The sequence below is a fragment of the Poeciliopsis prolifica genome, unplaced genomic scaffold (genome assembly GCF_027474105.1).
Source record: "Poeciliopsis prolifica strain line A6 unplaced genomic scaffold, Auburn_PproV2 SCAFFOLD076, whole genome shotgun sequence".
NCBI classification, from domain to species: Eukaryota; Metazoa; Chordata; class Actinopteri; order Cyprinodontiformes; family Poeciliidae; genus Poeciliopsis; species Poeciliopsis prolifica.
The window spans coordinates 1534325-1552984 of NW_026562451.1; the positions used below are offsets into that span (position 1 = coordinate 1534325).

At 40.3% G+C, this 18660-nt stretch overlaps 3 protein-coding genes and 1 non-coding gene across 6 annotated transcripts in view; 1 reads left to right on the forward strand and 3 right to left on the reverse strand.

Annotated features, from left to right (window-relative positions):
- The first annotated feature begins 64 nt into the window (after positions 1-64).
- acat2 (acetyl-CoA acetyltransferase 2) lies at positions 65-3680 on the forward strand. Its single transcript, XM_055021488.1, has 9 exons — positions 65-188; positions 1262-1396; positions 1505-1686; positions 1876-1993; positions 2075-2218; positions 2289-2411; positions 2492-2646; positions 2734-2844; positions 2953-3680. The coding sequence occupies exons 1-9, from the start codon at positions 140-142 to the stop codon at positions 3121-3123; spliced, it is 1188 nt and encodes a 395-aa protein (XP_054877463.1). The 5' UTR covers positions 65-139; the 3' UTR covers positions 3124-3680.
- On the reverse strand, positions 3671-8591 carry tcp1 (t-complex 1). The gene is made up of 12 exons (XM_055021487.1): positions 8460-8591; positions 7913-7998; positions 7708-7836; positions 7188-7285; positions 6983-7093; positions 6678-6859; positions 6264-6390; positions 5806-5981; positions 5583-5706; positions 4941-5133; positions 4688-4851; positions 3671-4083 (listed from the first exon to the last, which is right to left on the reverse strand). Exons 1-12 carry the CDS (start codon positions 8530-8532, stop codon positions 3870-3872), a joined length of 1677 nt encoding a protein of 558 aa, XP_054877462.1. The 5' UTR covers positions 8533-8591; the 3' UTR covers positions 3671-3869.
- LOC129352483 (small nucleolar RNA SNORA29) lies at positions 8084-8221 on the reverse strand. The gene has a single exon (XR_008604885.1). It is a non-coding gene; the product is annotated as a small nucleolar RNA SNORA29 (small nucleolar RNA).
- Positions 8592-10381: 1790 nt separating the features above from the next.
- LOC129352457 (pleckstrin homology domain-containing family G member 1) overlaps positions 10382-18660 on the reverse strand; it is a 60961-nt gene continuing 52682 nt past the window's right edge. For all 3 annotated transcript variants that reach the window (XM_055021472.1, XM_055021474.1, XM_055021473.1), the window contains exons 8-17: positions 18258-18440; positions 18077-18172; positions 17626-17712; positions 16878-16911; positions 16639-16731; positions 16458-16519; positions 16185-16376; positions 15971-16090; positions 14040-15849; positions 10382-12992 (exon numbers count right to left, since the gene is read on the reverse strand). In XM_055021472.1, the coding sequence (XP_054877447.1) occupies positions 12022-12992; positions 14040-15849; positions 15971-16090; positions 16185-16376; positions 16458-16519; positions 16639-16731; positions 16878-16911; positions 17626-17712; positions 18077-18172; positions 18258-18440 (3648 nt within the window). In that variant the 3' untranslated portion in view covers positions 10382-12021. The remainder of the gene's footprint in view (positions 12993-14039; positions 15850-15970; positions 16091-16184; positions 16377-16457; positions 16520-16638; positions 16732-16877; positions 16912-17625; positions 17713-18076; positions 18173-18257; positions 18441-18660) is intronic.

Sequence of the window (18660 nt, forward strand, 5' to 3'; positions counted from 1 at the left end):
ACACAGTGGCGCTGTGTTCTCCATGAGTTCCATTTGTACACACCTCCCATTTAAACGTCCATGCAGTGTCAACAGAGCCGTGTCAGTGGACGGGCAGGAGTAGAAAGAAGACTTCAGCTTCAAACCAGCGACTTCCAGGATGAACCCCGAACCTGTTGTTATCGTTTCTGCCGCCCGGACTCCAATAGGTAACACCAGACCTCCTTAATGTTCCAGAGTTATTTGTTAACACTGGACTTTCATACATTGTAACTATGCGTTTGTTATATTGTTAAAATGTAACAAATGCATACACATTATCTGTGAAAATAAGAGACTCATTTGTGTAGAGTTTTATTTTTATTTTATGTATACGTTTATTCTAAGTGCTATATGTTATATATCTTATTTACGTTTGTAATTAAGCAAAGAGGTTCTGTCCTGCACTAAAACTCGCAAGGTTCCTGGTGAGTTTTGATTGGTTGGCTTCTATATCTGGAGTGTTCTTCCGCTGCTGATTGGCCGGCAGCTGTAGTGCCATGGAACACGAGCCTGCTAGTATTGGCTACCAAATACATGATGTGAGACATCAACTTCTTTGATCTGACCTGATTTATTTTTTTTTTTCCCATTGAAGTATTCCTAGCTGCTTGCTATTAGATAAAAGCGAAACAAAATGTAAAAAAAAAAACACAACAAAACCATTGACATTTATGGGGACAAAAGTTTCAGTATTTTTGAGCTGATCGTTTCTGCTACAAGATAAATCACATAAAGTAGCAGTTTCCTATGCATTCAGGCTACTAATACATCATTTTTAGCTTTTCTGAAAAAAAAAATTGAAATAAATTGAAATATTATACTGAAACCAGGTTGTCTGATCTTGTACTACATGCAGAACCCAATAAAAGATGCTATTTCAGGTCCTGGAGCCCTTTAGCAGAACTTTGCTTCAAAAAACATACATTGCTTGAGACATTACAGGTCAAGACAGGTAATAAAACTGTATAACGTTGTGTTTATTTACAAGAGTCAGTATACATTTTTAAAGTGCTGTAAATCAGATATTAAGGTATATAATCAATAACTTTTCTGAGATTTTGTACTACCTTGGGCTTCAGAGTGATTATTTTTTTGTCCAGGCCATTTCAGTGAAGATCTAAACATTTTGCCTCTAAGAGCTTCAATGGTTGAAAAGATTGGTTCACCATGTGAAATCGAAAATAGATTTAGACACCTCTCTTATTATTTAACACTTTAATAACTTGCCGATTTTATACAGGCTGCTTGAGTGGCGCTCTGTCCTCGCTGACTCTGCGTGACCTTTGCTCGCCTGTGATAAAGGATGTTCTAAAGCGGGCTGAGGTGAAACCAGAAGAGGTCTCTGAGGTTATCATTGGGCATGTTCTCACTGCAGGTAAATGTTTATGAAACCTTTTAGAGTTTTCACACTATTTCACAAATCTTGCAGTATTGTTTCCTACATAATAATAATAATAAAAAAAAACTTCTAAAACTCTTTCAGGTCAAGGGCAGAACCCGGCACGCCAGGCCAGCGTTGCCGCTGGTATCCCGTACCCTGTCCCTGCCTGGAGCTGCCAGATGGTGTGTGGCTCTGGGCTTAAAGCTGTGTGTCTGGGAGCTCAGTCCATCCAGTCTGGAGAATCCACTGTGGTAGTAGCAGGGGGCATGGAGAGCATGAGCAGGGTTGGTAATGAGGAAATTATTGTAAAAGCATATGAATATATAGCGCCCTCCAAAGTGTTCACACTCCTCAAAGTTTTCAAATTTTGTCACCTCACAACCACAGATCTTGGCGTGTACTTTGGAGTTTTAAAGAATAGACCAACACAAAGTTGTGTATAAAACCAATCACTTTTTTTTGTCTATAATCAGGCTCCTCACACTCTGCAAATGAGAGCTGGAGTGAAAATGGGCGACGCCTCCCTGCAGGACTCCATGGTTGCAGATGGCCTAACCGATGCCTTCCACAGCTATCACATGGGAATCACAGGTCTCAGTCTATATGTGAACGCATAGCGACTCAGTCAGCTTATAGTGCGAATATTTAACACTGATCGCCAACCTTTTACAGCTGAGAATGTTGCGAAGCAGTGGGGAATCAGTCGAGAGCAGCAGGACCTTTTTGCTGTCAATTCTCAAAACAAAACCGAGGCGGCACAGAAAGCAGGACATTTTGATCAGGAGATCGTCCCCATCACAGTGCCATCCAGAAAAGGTGACAGACTTTTTCAGTTGCCCGGTGACCACTTTGCCATTCTGTCTTCAACCGCTACTCTGTCCTTCAGGTCCTGTTGAGGTGAAGATGGACGAGTTTCCTCGACACGGAAGCAACATTGCAACCATGTCCAAACTCAAACCGTGTTTTGTTAAGGACAGCAGTGGCACTGTCACAGCTGGAAACGCTTCAGGTTCCAGAGTTACTCATGAACCACAAACACAAAATGGGACTTTGTACAGTCATAAAGCTGATTTAATACTACATTTACAGGCATAAATGATGGAGCAGCAGCTACTGTTTTAATGAGCCAATCAGAGGCTTCGAGACGGGGGATAAAACCCATGGCCAAAATTGTTTCATGGGCTCAGGTTGGCCTAGACCCTTCTGTCATGGGAACCGGGCCAATACCAGCTATCAGGAAAGCGGTGAGACATCAAGAGAACATTACATGTCTGAAATCAAAAAACTTTTTGTTCAACTCTTTTTCAAATTTTTGAGTTATCCCCCTTTAGGTGGAGAAAGCAGGCTGGAAGCTGGATCAAGTTGATTTATTTGAGGTCAACGAAGCATTTGCTGCACAGTCTCTTGCTGTGATTAAGGAGCTCGGCCTGAATGAAGACAAGGTAACAGCAAAGACCGGCATCAGTATCTGGGTTCTAGTCCAGTTTGTAAAACAGTTGTGGGCAGGAAGTTGGCTGACTTACCAATGAAAGCTTTTGTTTGTTGTTCAGGTGAATGTGAACGGCGGGGCCATATCTCTGGGTCATCCCATTGGTATGTCAGGCTGCAGAGTCCTGGTCACATTACTGCATGCTCTGAACAGAACTGGAGGAAGAAAAGGCGTAGCATCCCTCTGCATCGGAGGAGGGATGGGCATCGCCATGTGTGTGGAGAGGGTTTGAGATACAAACCTCTTAAAGCTTAGATTGCACTTCATTTATTTTTGGCTAATTAAGGGATTATAAAATCTGTTTACATTACTGGGTGATGTAAACCGTGCTGTAATGCTGTGGTCTTACTCCCTCTCCGATAAAAAGCCATTATCACTGTGAATTTGAATTTCTCAGCTTTTGGTGTTTGACTTAGTGATCTTAAAATATTTCCTCTGAACTGGAAAGTAAAGGTTTCTTAAACCTGTACAGATTACAGCTGATAAGACTAGTTAGCATCATTAGGCTTCAGAAACAAATTCTAAACTGTGAAGCTCAATTTGTTACTTGGAGTACAGCTTCTAAACAATCACTGTCTTGTAAGAATGTTTTTAATTTTGCTCCAATGATTTAAGCCTTTAAAAGGTCACATTTCTCAACATTCCAATTATCAGCTTGTGGGATGAAAACATGTCAGTGCCAATAATTAGCTGCCTTCTCTAATCTAGTGCTTTCTGTAAACTTAACGATTTACTGTAATGAAAATAGGTACGTGCTGGTAATAATGAATAAAGAGTCATTTACAGCCACTGAAGCTTTATTTGTGTGTCCAAAACCAAAACAGTCACTAACAGTTCCTTTGGAAACATAAATTCCAAAGATGATGGGAGTGGGAGAAATGTAGAGGCAAAATGCTTGGCATACACTAGAGTAGCAGCCATGAACAGCTCAGTAATTTATAAATACAGATGTTGAGCCAATGTAGACGAGTAAATATTTCAACCGTCCAGAGATCCAGATTCTACAGCATCTCTGTAGGACTTTCCGCCCTCTTTGGGCTCTGGGAACAGTTTGATGAGGTCATCAATACGCAGGATGGTGATGGCGGCCTCTGTGGCAAACTTGAGGCTTTTTGTCTTGACCATGGTGGGTTCATACACTCCGGCCTGGCGGTTATCTCTGGGTTTGCCATTCACCAAGTCCAGCCCGATCCTACACAACAAAAGGTTTAACATGAAGCATCAAAATAGAAAAGGTGCTATTTTACAGAAACCTTTTACAGCTTTGACTTTCTTTATAATTGTGGATACTGCAGTGAAACTGGTAATGACTAACCCACGTTTTGACTTTTTTAAATTTCGTCCCCACCATTTTTGAGCTTAAGCATCTTAACACCTAAAAAGTACACCAGTTGTAGGCATCATAGAAAGGCAGAGGAACTCTATTCAACAAGCTAACCATATTAGTGCCATGAAGAATTTGCAACCATAACATCTGAAATATGATACCCTCTCAAATTTTGCATCCAAGTTCTTTGTTGCATTAATGTATGGCTCTACTCATGAGAATTCTTACAGTCACAGAGACCCCATATATTTTTATGTCCAATTTCCAGTTTTTCCAGAATTCAGACCATTTTGACATTTTTAAGAACACATATAAAACTGAATTTATAGCAGAGCTGGTGAAATAGACAAAGAGTGATGGTGACAACTTCCAGGAAATGAAATGGTGGCACAAAATCTTGAATTGAAATATTTTTCCAAATTGTTTAAGGATCAATGAATTTAGTTCTGCGACAAGTCTATAAACTCACCATTTGAGATTCTTGCGCTCAGGGTTGACCTGCGCCTCATTGTGGAAAGCCCTCAGTTTGGCCACCAGGTCGGTGGAGTCTTGCGCTGCGTTCACAGCCAGAGTCTTCGGTATTACGAGAAGAGACCTTGCAAACTCAGCAATAGCTAGCTGCTCTCTGGAACCCTGAAGAAAGAAAACAACAGATGTTTAAGTTTGTTTATTTAGTTTAAAGTAAGCCCTACTGGTGAAGGCTTGGGGTTTTAGAAACCCACCATGCTGGTAGCATAGTTCTCCAGGTAAATGGACAGAGCTGCCTCAACAGCACCTCCTCCTGGCACAACAGACTTAGACTCCAGGACCCTCTTGACCACACAGAGAGCATCATGCAGAGACCGCTCCATCTCGTCGCACATGAAGTCATTGGCTCCACGCAGAACGATGGAGGCCGATGTACGGGCTTTTGTACTGAAGGAATGAAAAACGGTAAAATTACTAAAAGGAGAATCTGCCTTTGAGTCTCTTCTCTGTCAAGCAGACAAGTTCCTGAATTTAACTCATTCTTGAAACAGGTTCAAATTGAAAGGTTTGAAGTACGACAGCACAACTCTACACTGAAGATTTCATATATCAATTAGAGGTACACCGATTGCACTTTTTTGTGGGTGTTCTTTAAAATGCCCGACCTGCAGATTGCAATTTTGACTGATGTAAATTTTTTTTGTCTGAAATGTTGCTAAATATAGCAAGTTATCAATGAATGCACCAGAAATGTATATATAAAAAAACCCCACAGACATAGAAAATTATTTAAAATTTTAACTATTTACTACTGTATTACAGTAGTAAATAGTTACTAGCTACATAGCTACTATCAAACCTGGTAGCTATGCATAACATGACTGTTAATGTCTTACTTCTTGATGAGAATGAGCTCATCATCACAGACTCTTTCCTGCACAACCTCCTCAGCCTGACCGAGCATAGTGGCTTCAAATGTCTCCTCTCCTTCCAGATTGGACAGGGAGGGGCAGACAGTGGCTAAAAATGCACAAAAACATCACATTAAATACAAACATTTCATTTAAATATTTTAAGACATGCAGAATCATTACACAGGACAACAAGCTTCGCTCAAACCTCCTGTTGCCTTGGCAATGCGTTTCAGGTCCCTCTTGAGAACCCGTCTCACTGCCATGGCTCCACTGTCCACAAAGTACTTCAGACACATATCATCAATGCCACCAGTGGTCAGTACAACATTTGCTCCAGCTGCCAGAATTTTCTGGATCCTCTCTTTGGTGATGTCAGATTCCCTAAAACCATACAAACAAATCATTTTACTAAATATTTCTGCAAGGAATTTAAGGCTGAGCAAAAACAGGAAAGCAGTACTGTACTAGTACAACATAAAAAATGTGTCCAGCTCAAATTAGTGGTCATGCAGCTTAGAGGAAAGCTGCTGCCTTGACTTGTGGCTGCTCATGTTTTCTCCCACGCGTATCACTGTATGCACTATTGGACTAGTACCACAGCAAATTAAAATGGGATTATTCCTAAATATGAGAGAAAGAAGAAAGACATGATCCATAACGTACCGCTGTCTGATCTGGTCCAGTTTCTCTGGGTCGTTGATGACGACCTGGACCCCCATCTTCATTTTGGTCTTCTGTAGGCTGAAATCCAGGCAGGCTATTTTAGCATTTACAACACGCTTCACCATTTCTGTGGGCATACAAAACAAGCATTCAACGGCAGAAACAGACTCAAATAAAAAAGGAAGAAAGAATAGTCTCATGTCTTGATAACAGCTTCTGGTTTAGTATCTGGCTACAAGAAGCATCACAGTTTTCATCCCATTGTGACTTCGTTCTGTTCAAAACCAGTTTACTTTCTCCCACGCGTATCACTGCATACACCACTAAGAGACATAGCAGCAAAAAAAAAAAAAAAAAAAAGAGTTCTTGAGGCCAGTGGTGAATATCACCCAAATAATCCAGAAAAATATGTACCTTGTGAACCAACTGTACAATTCAGAGCATATCCATTGACCAGGAAACTCTCTTTCTGGCTGCGGCCGTGAGCTTTCAACACATTCACAGAGTTGATGGGGTATTTGGCCACTCCTTTTCCGTCAACAAACTTCACAGCCATGGCAGCATCCACCACCATGTTAGCAAAGAAGTCTGCATCACTAAAAACCCACAGTCAAGGCATATAGGTGAAACTGAATTGCTTTCCACCTTCACACAACACTTAAAAAACCATCACAGCATCTCGTTAACAAGCTGCTAAAACAGACAAATGTTTAGGATACCCTCCAATGATTTTGGAAGACATGGAGGTCTTTGCTGCATTGATTAGACACTCTCTTCCCAGATCATCTGTCCCGATAGTCAGATTCTCATTTATGTACCGCACCGCCTCTCTGGAAGATAAAAAAAAAAAAAAAAAAAAAGCAGCTGTAAAGATGATCTTGATCTTCTTTCAATGCAGTTTCATATTTAATATCTTTGTCTTACTTGCAAGCCAAGCGATATCCGCTGATGACAGACGTGGGATGAATCTTTTGCTTCACCAGTTCGTCTGCACTTTTAAGCAGCTCTGCAGCAAGAATCACCTGCATTACGGAAAAAAGAAAAATGTTGCTTTGAGCATGTTTTGACTTCTGTTTTGCACCCAGATGTTTAATAAAAGTGAAGTAAAGTTGCTGAAAATTGTTTTGTGAACCTCCAAATTTCATTAAGATCCAACCTACAAAATGGTCAGGAATGTATGAGGCACAAATTAATGCAGAAATAGAGATTTCTGATGAATATTCTCACTATTGAGTTCACAGAGTTTGACTGAGGTTCTTTTAATCCTGTAAAGTAAATTTTTTTTGCACAAAGCTGACTGAAACATTCCAGAGAAACCCAGTCTGATTAATAGACAATGACATCTAATTTATTTTCATAAAATTGTTTACAAGTCAGGAAGTTACCTGACATGACAACACAAACATTAAAAATAAATGAATTAATACTGACAGCTAGCACTTACCACAGAGGTGGTCCCATCTCCAACCTCCTTGTCCTGCAAGTCAGCCAGTTCACAGAGGACCTTGGCTGCAGGATGCTCCACCTCCAGCAGCTTCAGGATGGTAGCTCCATCGTTGGTGATGGTGACGTCCTGTTAGGATGACCAAGTCAGTCAACCAATGCATACTAGGATAATTTCTGCGTTCGTTTAAAAACATGACACCGACCCCTATGTCGTCCACCAACATCTTGTCGAGGCCCACCGGTCCGAGGGAGCTTTTGACAATGTTGGCGATGGATGCTGCAGCCATGACTGTAAAAACCACAAAAACATCCTGCTTCGATCGAAGTTTCTTAAAGATACATTTTTACATAACTGACTGAAAAGTAACTTTCTGATTCAACTGTTCTGTCAGCTTATTTGGTGGGGCGCACAATCAGCTAGCCACACCTTCAGACCATGACAGTGTTTCTCTTCCCCATTAGCATAGCCCCCCATTCATTAGACAGTGAGTGGAAGGTACTAAAATGGGATTAAACACCTGCAGTTAAAACTGCTCACGCTATAATAAAATGCAGCAATTATTCAAAGTAAAAGACATTGGCAGTTAAGTGAAACAGAACGCAACAACGCATTCAGGCTAGCATTAAAGTTGGTTAGCATTAGCCTTAGCGGCACATGTGCTACACATTAAAAACTCAGTTCAAACTCTGCCGGCTTGTAAAACATTCACAAGGCTTAACCGCACCACATTATTAATATGAACAACCTACCATTTTGAGTGCGAACAGACTCGCCAGTAGTTCTCTGGCCGAGCACGTTTAACGGACCATCTAACAGCGACATATTGGACTGCCGCACCACCGAGAAGAAAGGAAGCGCCGCGGTGTTCTATGGGTAAACTATTCCGACCAGAAGGTTCGAGAAGAAAATTAGTCCATATATTCCCAACTCCCACAATGCGATTCACAATTAATTGAGGAGTGGATTCAAGCCATTAATATGTGTTGACATTTTACGTTCGATCAGTTAGTTTATTAAATAAGAAAATAACGACTTTGCGTGATTATCTTTGTAAACTCCATTTCCCAGGATGCTCTATTTCAGATTACCGGGCCACTTCCTTATTGGATTTTTAGCGCCCTCTGTTGCACAGGTCGAAATTTCTCAACATTTTTCTAAAACTGTTTTAGTTCCTAGAAAATGTACATTTTGAAATTTCTAAAATTTAAATTAAAAATCTTGAGTCCTTGCATTCTAAAAAAAATAAAAAAAAATAAAATTTTGCTGTTTCTCTAAATCACTCTAAAAATATATTAGGGATAAATTTTAAAACATATAGCGCTATTAACATGAGTTTTATTAGAGATTTAGATTTGTGCCGTTTCTTTGCAGTTGGGCAGGTTTTACAGGTTCAGTTTTACCGTGTTTAGACTGTACAATTTCAACAGTGGTTAATGGCGCCAATTTTGTTATTAATGAGAGTGTTCCGCATCTAGATGAAAAAGGACATATGCCACAAGACGCTGCTTCCAAATGGACACTGACCTGTGTCAGTGTTTATCGAGGCCTAGTGAAATACACCTGCAGCGCTCTGAACCGCCACTCCTAGAGTTTTCCAGGCAACAGTGGAACACACAAAAACATCCAAAAATTACTAAAGTTTTTCTTTAGTACTGTTGTAACCATTAAACAATCTCCCCTTCAGATTAGCCTTAGAAGAAGAGACACATAGTTGATGTTACCATCCTGTAATAACTTGCAATTAAGTATTGGCAAAGCTCAATGTAATTTTCACAGGTAGCGGAACATTATTGTCAACAGCTGCTGAAAGTACCTACAAGTTACTTTTAATGTAACTTAGTTACTTTCCAAATAATCTGTAATTTAAGTTACTTTTTCAAGGAGCTACTTTCAAAGTAACTATATGCCATCACTGATATCTACATTGCTCAAAATAAGATTTAAGTGCAACATTTTTTCCACCATGTTGAATGGAATATTGTTTTTTATTTCTTTTTATTATTTTTACATTGGTGGTTCAATATTTTTAATTAGGATATTATGTCTCATATCCAAAAGGCCACACTCTGCAGCAGAGAGCAGTCCGATCCATAAAGACGGAGGAGTTGCTGTTGCAAGCCAATCACCATGTTAACCCTGTAGCAACAATGTGGAAAAGCGAGGTCGACCTGGACATCACCCACTAACGTTCAAACCCAAAAGGGGTCGAGTTCAGCCACCGCTTAACTCTCCACTTCAGGTGAAATTTTCTCCCACTTTTTTTAACAAAGAGCTGCTAGATTTTTTTTACTCTCAGTTTCATGATGGTGCATTGATGTGCTGGTCTGACAGATTAAATCCCACTGAAATTTATTCAAGTTTGCGTTTTGAAATTTGAAAAAAAGTTTAAGTGGTATAAAAACATTAACGAGGAATCATTTCAATTTGTATTTTATCAAAAATAAAATTAGTTCCGATTGTCAAGTGATTTGTGTAAATCTGGCCGCAAAGGACAGTTGTGTAATTATTCAGACAATATTCAATTCATTAAGAAATCTTCAGATTGATGTCTATTCTTTTATCTCTAAAAAACAGTTTAGTTGTCACAATGCAGTGTCCAGGTTTCTAGTTTCTGCTTTGTTTTTAAGCAATGGGTCTCATGTTTTAATCACTGATCACAAAAAGACACACAGAGGAGAATAATCTGAATTTATTACCTCAGACACATTGTCCTGTTGAGCAATATTGACTAGCCAGTTACAAAAATACAGTAAACTTAACTTAAACGTCAAAGCATTAAAAAGCATATTTATGGCATACAAGAATAACTCCTAAAATGTACATCTTTACAAAGTGTTTACAAATAAGATGTAAAATAAAAAATGTGCAAAAAAATTACCACCAAAAAAACAAACAAAAACAAAGCAATGTACAAACAAAAACATACTTCATTTTCCTACTTTGGATTTGATGTTATTTAGCCTTTTCCCCATGTGCTTCTTTATTTAAAGTAATTTATGATTTAATAGTGCATTAAAATCTACAAATTTTCAAGAATATTCACAGTTAGTTTCAGATTTTGAGTCTCTAAATGAAAGCACAGCCGTTTTATTTAAATAAATATCTTTAAATCTAATTTACAGTTTGTTGCTCGCGGTACTTGTGAGACAGCAGGAACGTATTTGAACAAATAAGTCATATATCGTTTTTCTCATCATTTTATTTGAAATTAAACAACTGTGGGGGTAAAACTCTTAAAACGACTGTGAACTTTAAAGTGTCTTTTATTGTAATGTGACTTTCCTTTTTGCGTGAGGAAGTGAAATCAGTAGTGCCATAGTGTCCCATGATGTAAACCATTAAAATACATTTGCATTTGAATAAGGAAGAAACAAAAGACACCAAATACAGTACTGTAGTCTTTAAAACCAATTCACCTGTTTACCCTTGTGGTCCATCCTCAAACCAAAACTGAAGTGAGCAGATTTAAGGAAAATAAAACAGCAGCTACTTACTGCATGTAAGAGCCATTTCTCACGGATGCTTTCAATTTGAAAAGAAAGATACTTATTATTTATTAGAGAATATCTCAATTTTCTTTAAGCATGACTCCCTATTGGTGACCGAAGTCAGAGGAAGACTGACTCACTATTTTAAAAATAGACTAAATTTCCAAGTATAAGTACACTTAACCTACTGGATGTTATAATAACCCCAAATATTTGTCTTTATTTCCTGCTTGTTAAAAGATCCTAAAAACGACAAGCTAGCCTGAGCAGCGCATCTCAAGTTGCACAAATCTTGAATTGTAAAAGCAGTTTGTTCACAACTGTTAGATATTGTATAATAGCACAATTAAGAAGACGAGTGTTAACTGTGCTTTCAGCTCTAGTAAAGATGTAAAGATGACGAGATGTACAGTCGTCCTTAGGAGCTAAATTAACAGATATCCTGAACTACTGCATCTGTACAGCACAATCAGTTGCACATGTTTCTACAAGGCTCAGATGTAAAGCAGTTTAAAAGTTTTAAAATCATTATTTATCACAATGAATTCCATCTCTCCAAATTTTTGGAAGGAAGTTCACGTAAAAGCTAATGATGTACTGTTTTAATCTTTATTTGTGACCTATACTGTTTTAAAATATCTGTAACAGTTCACTAAAAATAAAGCTGCAATCCCAGGATTGCTTCAATAGATGTATTATTTTGTCTTATTTATTTTTCTTGTCAGCGAAAGGTGTGGCCTATTGGATGCAAAGCAGCACTGTCCCCTTTCAAACGTTATGCGGCGTGTTAGCGTTATTTTTGGTTTTTAGTTTTTGTGTAGCCTTATGCGAAGCTACTGGAGCTCAAACACTGGAACTTCTCCCTCAGAGACTGGACTATCTTGGGTTGGTTTTGCTGCGGCTCGCTCCACAGGTACTTCTCCAAGTGCTCACGCTCCAGAGGCCTCAGCGGGTGGCAGGAGTGGACCGGCGTGCACGGCAAACTCCGAGACTGGACAGCGCTCTGATTCTGAGTTGATCTTGTGGTTCCCTGGTTCAACTTGTCTCGCTCGGCTTCACTGTCATCCTCTGAGCGGATTTCAACGTAGTCGTCGTCATCTTCCTCATTGTCCTTAAAGTTGGCCAAGTAGTTCTGAGTGGTGTTGAGGAGTCCACTCAGAGCAGAAGCACGGTTCAGGACCACCACCTGCTGGCCATCGTGTAAGGTGAAATCCGACTGTCTCAGGGTGGTCTGGTCTGGGAGGCTGCTCTGCCGACCGGCGCGCTTCAGACTGGGTCCACGAGGTCTGTCTGTGGACAGATTCACGTCGGGTCCGTTACAACTGACCCCAGACTGCCGGTGGCTGTCTTGCTGGGAGTTTGTCAAAGAATCAGCTGACTGAGATTGATCCGACTTCGATGTGGGAGCATTAAAAGAAGGATTTCTCTTTATAGAACTGTACACATGCTCTTCTTCACTCGGCGCGGAAATGCACGAGCTCCACCTTTGTGACGGAGCGGGCGGGGTGGTCTTGAAACAAGGGATGGAGGTGGTGTGGGTGAGTCTATGCTGAGAGCCGGAGGATGTTTGAGTGTCTGTTCCCCCGCTGGATGAAGACATGAAGTTCATCAGCTCCCCGTTGCTGTAGATGGAGTGGAGCCAGTCATCATCCAGAGAAGTTTCCGGCATTGACGGAGAGGACGGCAGGCCTGGGTGGAAGTGATGCGAAGAGGTGGAGGTCTGACTAGTCGAAAAAGGAGTGTCCTTAAACATCACCTGGTCGTAGAGTTGCGAGTATTCCGCTATCCTTGCACCTGAGAGGGTAGCGTAGAAGGCATAAAACAGGGTGAGTGATTATCTAAAACATTAAAATCAAAGACTTTATTTTGTTCATATATTGAAAAATTCAACGTTTTGCAACACTAGAGTCATAGAATGAATCTGATAACATTGACACTTTTATTTCCATGTAATAAATTTACTAAAAATACCATTTCTCTGTAGAACTTGTTCAGTGAAGAAACCATTGACACAGATACTGACCTCATTAGAATGTCTTTTGTACTGGCCACATGTGACCTACCCCATTTTTGATTCAATTTAAAAACAAAAGCTATAAAAATCTCCTTCCAACAGCAAGCTTTTAAGCAGGATGTAATGATGCAACAAGTTATCAACCTTCAGCTTTAGCCACTCTCAATCAAATATGCAATCCATTTTCAATCAGTGGGTGCTGTGTGCCTGAAATCTACCCATTCACGCCAACTGCAACACATTTTAGCAAAGAAATTGATGCATGAATCAACAAAGTTAGCAATTTTCAGCTTTAGTTACAAGTGTGATGAACGATAATGCTATAAGAAGCTATTTAAAAGGAAATATTTTCTACCAAATGCATCCAGGCTCTTCATTCAGTCTGCTTCTGCAAAGAGCTAGTTCATTTCTGCTAGCTTCCAGGAAGACTGATCAAATTATGGCAAAGTTGCTTTGATTTATTCTTTTAAGCTGAATATGAAACATTTTGTCATTATACGTAAATCTCAAAGTTAAAATAAGGGTCCATATTCGTAATAACTAGTGAGACTGTTGTTTACAGTTAGTGATGTTAATCTCTAACATAAGATGCTAAAGACAGTTAAGAATGGGTTTCAAATGGGCAAAGCCGTATTTTGCCATGATGGTAATCTTCTAGTTTATATAATCTTTGACAAACTACTTGATTATTTTGAATTCTGCTAATTATAGCTAAACAAGAAAAACTGTAATTAAACACACCAGCAAAACTTGATACATGTTTAGAACTATGCAGATTAAACTGAGAAAGCAGCTATTTTGTAAAAAAGATTAATGTTTCTTGTTACCTATTGCTGCACCCCCTTGTTTTTTCTCCTCCAAGATGGCGGCAAGGTCTTTCTGTTTTCTTTCTGCTCTGGCTCGACTGCAGGAATCTCCTGGGTCCATGCTCCTCATTCGGAGCAGCTGGTTGGCTTTCTTGATCTTCTGACTATATTGCCTCGCCATCAAGAACACACGGCTCTTTGTTTTGTCCATGAGCTCCAGGGGAAAGTCCACAGACTCCCCCAGCAGGAAAGATGAATTTGCCAGGGGCGAGTCCAGCCCTGCCAGCTCCCCTGGAAACAAACTTTGGAGATCCTTCAGGGCGCCCTCTCTTGGAGCAGCGGTCCGTTGCGGCAGTTCCACCAGATCATCGTCCTCAAGGCGGAAGCTGCCGCTGCTGAGGCGTGCCAATCTGTTTCGGATGCTCTTCACTGTGCCTGGAGGGGGTTCCGGGGTGGCAGGAAGGGGACGGGATGCAAGGGCAGGACTGTGGATTTCTTCTTCAGTGGGACTTTCATTTTGACAATCAGGAAGGTTGATGACTGGGATGGTGAATGATTGTGTGGAGGTGACATGTGGGGGTTTGGGTTGGTGTGCTGGTTGGCTTGTGCGTGTAGGGCTGGCAGTTTGAGCAACAACCACAGGACAGCTTTTCATAGGACTGTTTTTAGGAGATAAGATCTTCTTAGGCGACTCATTGGAATTCACAGGGAATGCAGCAGGAAGTCGTTCAGCTTTCTTGGTGTTCTTCATGTAGTTTTCTAAGTCATTACAAAGCTCATCTACCTCCTCAGACATCCGATCAGCTCTCTTGGAGTCCTGTGAAGACATTTTAGATGCAGAGGCAGAATAATTTGGCTCCACGGGGCAGAGGACAGGATTAGATGTGTCAGATTCTTCATTCTTTCTCAAATGGAGGCTGTCCTCAGAAACAAACTCTGCAAGACTTCGAGTCAAGTCTTGCTCTGATAATAAACTGCCCCTGTCTTCTTTCTCTTTACTTCCTTCATTGCTTCCTTTGAGCTCCACTGACGGTGGCTCTCTGAAACAGATGGTGTCATATATATTTTCTTCAACTATCTTAAGATCACTGCTCCCATACGGCTTTATGTCCTGTGCGGAGGACCGGTTGCTTTCTGATGAACTGTCTGGTTCAATGAGAGACTCTCTGAACTTTGCGGCACTTTGTTCTCTCGTCAACTCTTTCTGCGTCTGGATTTCGTCCGCATCCCTCCTGATGAGACCCATGCTCCTCAGGTCCTCGTAGCTGATGTTGTCATACACGTTTTCAATATCGTCCAATGTCAGCTGCTCGGCTGAGGAAGACCCAGATATGTCATTGCTGGACGATTCGGTGTGAATCACTTCCAAGTTGCTGTGATCGGTCTCGTCATTCCCTGGTCTCTCTCGAGCCTCTGTGGCTTTCTCTCCTGCACTGCTTGCCCTTCTCAAGACTCTGCTGTTATCAGCGGGAGGGTCAACTTGAACTGTGGGCACCTGTTCAACGTGCCAGCTGCAAGGCCGGGCTGTTCTGGGTGACGATGGAGCCTCCAGTCTCTCGGAGGGAGGTTCTGGCTCTGCTGCGTTTGGTTCTGTGGGAACAAACATTTGGTAGATGTCCTCCTCCTCATCGTCTGGCTGCATCGTTCTCTGTCGGGTGGGGAACATGGCCCTGCGAGCCCGGTGATCAGCCCAAATGTTCCTCACTGAACGGTCCGATTCTGTCACGACTACTGCGGGAATTGGAGAGTCTGGAGGTTCCTCTGTCACACGAGGGGTCCTGAGTAGTGGAGGATGGTGACTTCCATCTCTTACTAGGGATTCCCTGGCTCGCTAAGTTAAAAAAGTAAAGCAGAAATATAAATGCATATGTGCCGAACTTCATCTGTGGACAAAATGATGCCCTAACAAATGGATGCCAAGTTAACATTTCAACCTTAAATTATTATCCCACCTGCAAGTCTGAGGGACTCATGTTAAAAGCCTTCCACTGCTCTATGCTGTCAACAGACGCCTGAGGGTTCAGTCTCTTTCTGCTGCCTTTGCCGGGAACTTTCAGTCTCTTTCCACGACCCTAAACAAATAAACATTGGGGAACAATATTTATCATGAATAATTCTTGGGATACAAATGTCTGCTCAATCTGATTTTATCCGATATAAACTCACAAGAATGCCGTCATCCTCATCGTCAGCATCCCGCTGATGCAACTCGTCCCCTTCCTCCCTGTCACTGTGCTCATAGTGATCGCCAGGGTCTAAGGATTCTTGTGATTGGTTGATCAAGCTACGGCTGCGGCCAATAGTGCCCAGAGCCAGCTGGGACACGGGGGACAGCAGGGTAGCACCTAGACTGGTACGCTGTGGAGGAGGAGAAGAAGCAGCATACTTAAAAATGAGTAATCAATTAAAACTATTCTTAATTGTTTGACTGTAACTCACTTTTTCACCGTCATTGTTGGTAGCATTTTGCTTTGCGTTCTTCAGTAATTTGGAGAGGGGCTCTGGGAAGATATATATTTACTAACATTTAGAATTACGTTCTAAAGTTTCTTTGGATAAGTATCTTTATTCAATCTTTTTAATTTAGATGTAGTATAAATTAAATATTTTAATTTATCACCTTTTCTCCGTCCTCGACGAGGAGTGGGGCCTTCCTTGGCTTGAAGGGAATCCTTCTTCTCACCGTCAGGGCTGTAGTGAAACCCAGGGTGGTCTAAAAACAAAACAAAAAAAAAAAAACAAAAGAAAAAAAAAACACAATAACACAGATCAATTAATATTTAAAAAATACGACCACAAGTATATGGATAAGTACTACAATACAAACTGGATATGAATTCCATGGAGGCTAACACTTACGTATTGCGTCCATCTCCAAAATGGCTTGTTTGGCCTGGAATTTGACAACATGAATATAGAAAAATGTTACTTCATCATAAGATTAACAAAGGGTTTTCTTACACTAGGTGGCGCCACATTACACATTACATTTGAATGCGTTTAAGCTTCAGTAGTTAAAAAGCAGTTGGTACAATAAATTGTATAAAATTGGGATACACATTCCACTTTTCCAATTATTTTTTAAAAATTAGAAAAAAAATTTTTACTTTAAGCTTCCTAGTTATGAACTATGTAACATTATATGACATAAATTCCTAGAAAATAAATTGAGATTTGAAGATGCAATGTGATAAATGTGAAAATGTATTTTTGTAAAGCATTGTAAATTAACTTTGCGATAAAGTGAAATATCTAATTTTCTGCCTCTTACCACAACATAATTTCCATATTTATCAAGTATAATTGGATAATTATAAATTAATAAATTCACAGCAATATTTTTTGTCATCTTGAAATACTTTTCTAATTGTACTTTTTGTCATTGTTTTACTAGACTTAAGCAGCATTGCACAACAATAGTGTTCAGTGATTGTAATCAAAGGACATAAATACCCATTTTTTATAGGCAGAGTATCAGCAAGACAAAAAGATAATAATAAGCAGCAGAAAGCAAAGAAAAGAGCATAAGAAAATGTAAAGTAATATATGGACAGGATAAAGGGGAGATATTGGATATATCCTACAGATTCCAGTGACCTCCTCTCACCTTGGCTGGAATTTTTGCCGGATGGTTTTCAAGTATGAGCCTTTTAAGGTGCAAGATCCACATGCGCTTGTCTTGCTGGGATTTAGCCTGCGGTTCGAGTACAAAAACAGGGGTAAGAAGATTATGTCATACATGGGCTTCAAATGGAGCAACATGATTCCTTTAAAATACGGCTCCTGCACATCACACAGAGGGGTTTTTTTTGTCCCTCCCCCAATGAATGCCCAAAAGAGAGCGGTTAGGTAACAAATATCACAACTATTAGCCATCAAATACTCAACATGTCTGAGCAGCTCATTTTAATGTGTTTTAATGTGCAACAAAATGATAAAGCTGTAAATATCCTCACTCTTTCTGGCTCTTGCACAATGCTGCCAGTAGCTGCAAAGGTTTTCTTAACATGTAATTACAATCAAAGCAACATTTGCATCTGGACACTGTGTTGCTGTACCTGAACTGTGTGCTGAAGTTTGGGATTCTTGTAGTGAAACACACTGAAACTCAGTGGTTCTTTAGGAATAACCTCCACCAGCATAAGGTTGCAGCACTGAAGGAGACAAGCAGAAAGATGCATTAAAATTGCTGCTACAAAGCAGAAAACTTCTGGTACTTTGAGTATTTCCAACACTGACCAGAATGTGAGCCTTATATGTGTAGGTTTCTTCTCGCTTCTTGGTGATCAGCAGCAGTTTGTCAAACAGGAAGAGGGTTCTTTCATTCTTGGCTCTCTGCAGGCGAAACGTTCCTTCGAGAACTAACTCCCCGTATCCGATCAGGTCCGGGCCCTTCCAGTTGGTCAGGAGGCTTTGGATTTCCTGCATTGAGGATACAGAGAGGACTTAGATGATCATGTTTATTTTGACACAAAACAGGAAGAGCAATTATGTAATTGCAGTGAGTACAGAACATTTCTGGACTGTCCCAGAAAAATAATAACACAATGGAAGAACAGCGATCAAGGGTGAGACTTCTTCATAATGGAATAACTACAAGAAAAACCTAACTAAAGATATTTTTTTTTCAATCTAAAATGAG

Bases quoted from the DNA above. Each gene is read 5' to 3' on its own strand.
- acat2 (XM_055021488.1), top strand. From the start codon at position 140: ATGAACCCCGAACCTGTTGTTATCGTTTCTGCCGCCCGGACTCCAATA. The intron at 1,994-2,074 runs GTCTCAGTCTAT...AACCTTTTACAG, and splicing joins CTATCACATGGGAATCACAG to CTGAGAATGTTGCGAAGCAG. The intron at 2,647-2,733 runs GTGAGACATCAA...ATCCCCCTTTAG, and splicing joins TACCAGCTATCAGGAAAGCG to GTGGAGAAAGCAGGCTGGAA.
- tcp1 (XM_055021487.1), bottom strand. From the start codon at position 8,532: ATGTCGCTGTTAGATGGTCCGTTAAACGTGCTCGGCCAGAGAACTACT. The intron at 7,286-7,707 runs GTAAGTGCTAGC...TCCGTAATGCAG, and splicing joins GAGATGGGACCACCTCTGTG to GTGATTCTTGCTGCAGAGCT. The intron at 6,391-6,677 runs GTACATATTTTT...GTATGCCCACAG, and splicing joins TTGTACAGTTGGTTCACAAG to AAATGGTGAAGCGTGTTGTA.